Below are 5,902 nucleotides of genomic sequence, written 5' to 3' on the forward strand. Positions count from 1 at the left end.
CCGCATTGGTTTTCTACAACGTAACCTGAATTATTTCTCGTCTTTTCTTTTAGCTTCACTTGTGTAGAATTGTGGCGCTAAGCTAAGCTAACGTCACAGCGGTAAACGTAGGGCCATCCCATGGAATATCTACAGTTATTTACTGTGACACGACCAAAGTGGAAATAAACTAAATGTGAGTTTTCCTGGTTGTAGACCAACAATAAATCTACACCCCCCCCCCCCCCCACCCCCCATGCAGTACACACACTAACACACAGGCCTCAGACAATAACCATCTCTAGAACGACACATGCTGCCATGTTCTCACATGCCCAAACGACACGGATATACACATAGATAGTAAATATACGTTTTGCAGATTTGTTATATTTGCACATGTTTCTGAAGACGAACGAGGAAAGAAATACTTTTTAAAAGTAGGATCAGATAATTCTTAACGTCTCTTTTGACACTTTCGTCCTTTCATTCTGTGTTTGGAGAGTCGCCATCATGCAAACTAGTTCATATTAATTTACTGTAGAATAGATGCATTTTTGGGTGATTCTGCATTTATTACATTAGTATTTAGAACATCAATGGGTTTAGTTATAGGATCTATGAGCTGCCACACAAATAAAGATCAAACATTAATTTCACTTCTGGATTAAAAGAAAACCAGGTTTGGATCAAAGTGAGCTGGATTAGAATAATCACTACACTGAGTGAAAACACTTGGGTAGGTTAGACTTTTATTTTAGAATCTTCACCTTTTTGCAGAATTCTGTTTTTTGTCTCAGAATTAAAAAAATTAAAATGTAGATGTTTTTCTTTGCTAATTCAGATTAATGTGTAAATGTTGCCTTTCCTCCTGAAATTTCACTGATTAAAATGATCATTTCTGCATTTTTTTTTCTCACATTAAGATTAAAGTAAAAAAAATCTGCCTTTCCCCCAAATTTAGTGATGAACGTCACTTTTTCCTTCAATATTTAAAAAAGCAGATAAAGAAATGTATTATAGATTTCAATGGTAGGATTGTTGCTCTGTGGTGTTTCACTTTGAAATGTAAAATAACCCGGTAGAGTTAAACCTCTGTGTTTTTAGAAGATAACAAGGAAACCGCACTGCTGTGGATACTACGAGAGAAACGACAATAGCACGGTGTCTCGTCCTGAAACAGAAAGAGAGGAGACGTTTCCTTTGCTCAGAGAAATAAACGTTGATAGAAATCAGGTGACGTGGCCTCCTGCATCTGATGTGTGTGTGAAAAGCCTCCAACTCAACATTTAGGTTCATTTAATGGAGAAAATGCTTTCATTTGGATCTTGTTTCTCTTGGTGTAGAAGAAGCTGGAGAAGGTTTTTAAATGTGAAAAGCTCATCTGTAATTGGATAAACAACAGCGCTAATGGTACATGTAGCAATGTTAGCTCCACGACTTCTGCACATGGTCCACTTTTTCTCCCACAGAAGAAGAAAAAGGAGACTGATGATGATTTGTCACGCACCATCTGGAAACAAACATCTGCATCCATTCTTATCCTCTTAGTTTCCTGCAGAGCTGCGTCACTACGCATGGTTTAGTAAAACGTACAGCACGTGTGTCAGTAATAGAAATGAGGATCATACGTTGATCAAAAAGAGCCAAAAAAATGTGAACAAAGCTTAATGGACGGCCGTGATTTTTTAATTCCAGGAAGTTCCTTTTTTTTCTTTTTTTAAATAATGTTTTAAACTTCTTCAGGAAATTTACTTTGATCTCCTGACATGTTTGGACTGCCACCTGCCCACACCTGGAACTCTTCTCCAGAGAGAACTTAGAACGACACATCAAAGCAATCTGTAAACACCTCTGAGGAAGACTGACATTTGGCAGTCGAAATATGTCACGAGATCAAAGTAAATTTTCTGAAAACCATATTGTGATTTTTTACTTTTCCAAAACATTAGACAGCGCAAGTCTTTATTTAAAATTGAAACGTTCTTCTGATGGGAAATAATCAACATGTGATTAACATGTTGGGTTTGTCACTTTTAAATGAAAAAATACTGATCTTTCATTAAAAAATTTTTTATATAGCTGCAGAAAAGGAGGAAAACCAATGTTTCATGAGGCTTAGCATGTTATTGTATTAATGTTGGAGTTTCCTAAACTTAAGATCTACTTCACACAGTGATAAGTTGGTTTTAGAAGATCTCTGAACTGGTAGCGTCTCCTCAGCTACGTTTACAGATATGTGAAGTGATACGAGTCTCTGTGAGAAACAGAAACAAAGTGAACCATCAGCAGCTGTTAATCACTGGCTCTGCAGAGCTTCTTCATCAATGAAACTTTCCCACTCTTCCTCACACTGAGTAGTCCTGTCTGAGAACACAAACGATGATGATGAAGAAGGATCCACAGTGGGACAGAAAGCAATCACTGGTCACCTCTTCACACAAAGAAGAAGAAGAAGAAGAAGTCCAGTGATGAAGGCAGAGAAGACCAAGCTGTGATGATGATGATGATGATGATGATGAAGGTTGTTGAGTCTCCTCACATCCGAGAGCCTCGCTCCTGAAGGATCTGCAAAATGATAAGATCAGCTTTAGTTAAAGGACGTGCTCTCCCCTCAGGATGAAGGGGCTTTTATTTTGAAGGGGAGCAGTATCTGGAGACTAATCATCACATCAGAGTAATTTACTGCATCTACAGATAAGAAAATCAGAGAGAAAGCTCTTATTCTAACGTGTGTGATTAAAGTATAATGAGTCCCATTCATGTTTTATTGAGTCTCATTTTGGTGACAGCTTTTGTTATTGAAGGAAGTTTGTGTCTAAACTAAGCTAACTTAGGTTAGCACATAGCGACCAGTCCCACGTGTTTGGGTTAGCTTAGCACGTAGTGATGATGAAGAGCAGGGCTCACCTTGGCCTTCTCCGTGGGCTCTATGACGATACCGTTGGTGGAGTTGTTGAGCTCACGTGAAACAACGCAAAGGAATTCAGCCTGGTCTTCATTTCCATAATTATAGGAGGAGCCAATGCTGATGAGCTGAGGAGATGGAACAGAAAGATTTACTTTGATTACTCTCTGATTTACTGAGAACATTTTAAAGAGCTTAGTTTTATCCTCTCCTCACCTGCTCAAACTTCCATCCGTCCGACATGGTGGAAACCATCTGTGTTAGCTCCTCCTCCTGACACTGGAGGACTCTGTACACATGCTTCACAGGACCCTGGAAGACACACACACACACCTCTTTGTTAGATTTTCACAGAAGTTGTTCTATCTTTTTTGTTCTTGTTGTTTTTTTCTCACCTGAGACGTTCGGTTCTCGTTGTCTCGTATTCGTTCCTTGACCAGACGAACCAATGAGGCGATGTTATAGAACTCAGCTTCCTCCAAAACGCCTGAAACATCAAAGTATCAAACTTTAACCTTCATGGAAACACTGTTCATCTCTCATTGGCTCCTCTATCAAAGGTCCGTTTCATATTTCACAGTAAATGTAGGTCATTTTGTGTCTATTCGTTGTGGATTTGTCCGTGCAGCATGTTTGGTTTAGCTTAGCACGTAGCGGTTCAGGCTGAGCAGGATCAAAGAGTATTGGGGCAGGGCTACAACGTTCCCATCTCACCTTCTTCTGCCAGGTTTTTGTCCATGATGAGTTTTCCGTGTCGTAGGTAGTTGAGGATGGGGCCAAAGTAGGTGGGGTCTCTGTCGATGAGGTAGGCCCCGCTCTCATCCTGGAACAACAGCAGCTTTAGCAAAGAAGATCACCTCCACCTGTAGCTTCCTCTTTAAATCCTTATTCTGTCCTTAAGTGTTCACATGCAGGGAAAAGCCCTGAGGCTGAGAGTACGGTGGCCTGTAGGTGTCAGACAACTCACAAACAAAAACACGAAAGCAAAAGCTACGAAATGAACTGACGCATCACTACAACGGATATAGAAAGACTTCAACCTCAGACGATTATTTACGCACACACAACTCAACAAAAAAACTTGTAACTGGTATCGTATAATCTTTTCGTATAAGCTTTTAGAGACACTGGAGCATTATAGCATGTGGCTAATCTTAGCATATAAAATGCATAATTTGAACTCAGAGTCGCGCGGCTCTTGCATTTGTGTTTTTCTCGATTTGCATTCATGTGTTTTTGTTTTCCTTTGTGTTTTTCTCTTTGTGAATCTTGTACTGACAACTACCGACCACCGTAGCAAAAGATTTAACCCTCATACTTTATATCCAGGCTATATCTGCTTTTATCTAGCTACCTTATTTCACTACTAAATGTTTGCATTAAATCTGATTTTGTTAATAAAACATTGGTTAATTTGATTGTTTCTTATTTCTCACACAGAACTATATATATACTGTATAAATCTGAATAAAAACACTTTGATTTGATGAGAAAATAATAATCATGCAGTTTTGTGTGAGAGATTCATGTTGTTTTACATTAATTTATATAGTAGAGAAATACTGTTAGTTAATTTGAATTACAATAGGGCTGGGCGATATGCGATATAAATCTAAATATTTTTTAATTAAAATGAAGTCTGAACAGATAGACAACTCTGGGTTAAATTTGCTGATGAAAAATGCCACACACACACACCAATATAGGCGATTGTAATTATTATTATTATTGTAATTCTCTATATCACCAAAATAGAAAATTTGATATATCCTAAACCTCTATATATTGCCCAGCACTAGAATCATTTTCAGAAAATTTCTTCTTGTGTATCTCTTCTTATATTTAATGTTCCTGCTACAAAGGTTCCTCTCGGTGTGCGGTGGTTGCATGTGATCCTTTATTATTGATTAATAATCATTTTAAATGGTGAAGTAAACCTTGTCAGAGTCCAGGTCCGGGTCCTCCTGGCACAGCCGGGACAGGAATGATTTGGGGTCCCGACAGAGAGTCTGTTTGGTGGTGATGAAGTAAGTTCCTCCGACGTTGAGTCGAACCCACCTGGAGCCCGGTCTGTCGGCCTCGAACGGAGAGTTCGGGCCGCTCTTACCGGGGAAACCAAGCGCCGACCTGCCGGGGCTGAGCTGCCCGGGCCGCGGAGGAACCATTAGGCCGGGGGAGGCCAGGCGGACCGAGCCTCGGTGCTCCGGGTCCGCGGTTGAGGATCCGCTGGGCTCCACGACCTGCAGCTCGGCCATTTCCCCGTTCAGTGCTACTCAGTGGCGGTCTGCTGCTCCACTCCGCTCCGGGCCGGCCTAGGGCTCTCTCAGGGCGGGTTTAACCGTTGGAGCGGCCGCTGCTCATCAGCTTGTCCGCTCACCGGGGGCCGGACACCGGATAGCTCTAGATGGGACTCCGGCAGGCCGAGCGGAGCTCCAACAAACCGTTCATTCTCTTCTTTTATTTTCCTCTTTCTACTGCCGGGTCACAGCTTTCAAAATAAAAGCCGCACTCGCTTTTTTATTTATCCGTTTTTATTTCTAATATTCTATAAAATAACTTTTTTAAACTGTATTTTGATTATTATTATTAGTAGTAGTATTAATAATAATAATAATAATAAACAAAATATGCTCTTATGGGGTAATAAATGTGATCCATTTGCTTCAAATAAGATAATACCTGCCCAGGACAATGTGTGCTTCAGACTATGAATATTATATGCTCACAGCAGTATTCAAAACCACGACTACTAATATTATAGCTGTTATAATTATTACAATGAGTATTATAGTTTAAGTTGAGATTTTTTAGGATTGTCATTATAATTCATGATTTTTGATTGTCTGTAAAACAATAGCATGTTAGCCAGAATCAATGTTGTTTGCGTGCACAAACTTGACCAAATAAAGATGATACCTAATCGTAGTTATTTTTAATTATTACTATTATTATTGCTGGAACTATTGTGGAACGTTTGCACACATGTAAAACACTAGGATGTGTTCTTGTTCTAAA

At 39.6% G+C, this 5,902-nt stretch overlaps 1 protein-coding gene across 1 annotated transcript; it reads right to left on the minus strand.

Moving 5' to 3' along the window:
• Positions 1 to 2,036: 2,036 nt before the first annotated feature.
• On the minus strand, positions 2,037 to 5,639 carry kctd2 (potassium channel tetramerization domain containing 2). The gene is made up of 6 exons (XM_028476958.1): positions 4,825 to 5,639; positions 3,602 to 3,710; positions 3,283 to 3,374; positions 3,104 to 3,199; positions 2,890 to 3,015; positions 2,037 to 2,547 (listed from the first exon to the last, which is right to left on the minus strand). Exons 1-6 carry the CDS (start codon positions 5,140 to 5,142, stop codon positions 2,518 to 2,520), a joined length of 771 nt encoding a protein of 256 aa, XP_028332759.1. The 5' UTR covers positions 5,143 to 5,639; the 3' UTR covers positions 2,037 to 2,517.
• Between the last annotated feature and the right edge of the window lie 263 nt (positions 5,640 to 5,902).

Source organism: Gouania willdenowi, chromosome 19 (genome assembly GCF_900634775.1).
Source record: "Gouania willdenowi chromosome 19, fGouWil2.1, whole genome shotgun sequence".
NCBI lineage: Eukaryota > Metazoa > Chordata > Actinopteri > Blenniiformes > Gobiesocidae > Gouania > Gouania willdenowi.

Bases quoted from the DNA above. Each gene is read 5' to 3' on its own strand.
- kctd2 (XM_028476958.1), bottom strand. From the start codon at position 5,142: ATGGCCGAGCTGCAGGTCGTGGAGCCCAGCGGATCCTCAACCGCGGAC. The intron at 3,016-3,103 runs GTGAGGAGAGGA...CCATCTCCTCAG, and splicing joins ACGGATGGAAGTTTGAGCAG to CTCATCAGCATTGGCTCCTC. The intron at 2,548-2,889 runs GTGAGCCCTGCT...ATCATTTTGCAG, and splicing joins AGCCCACGGAGAAGGCCAAG to ATCCTTCAGGAGCGAGGCTC.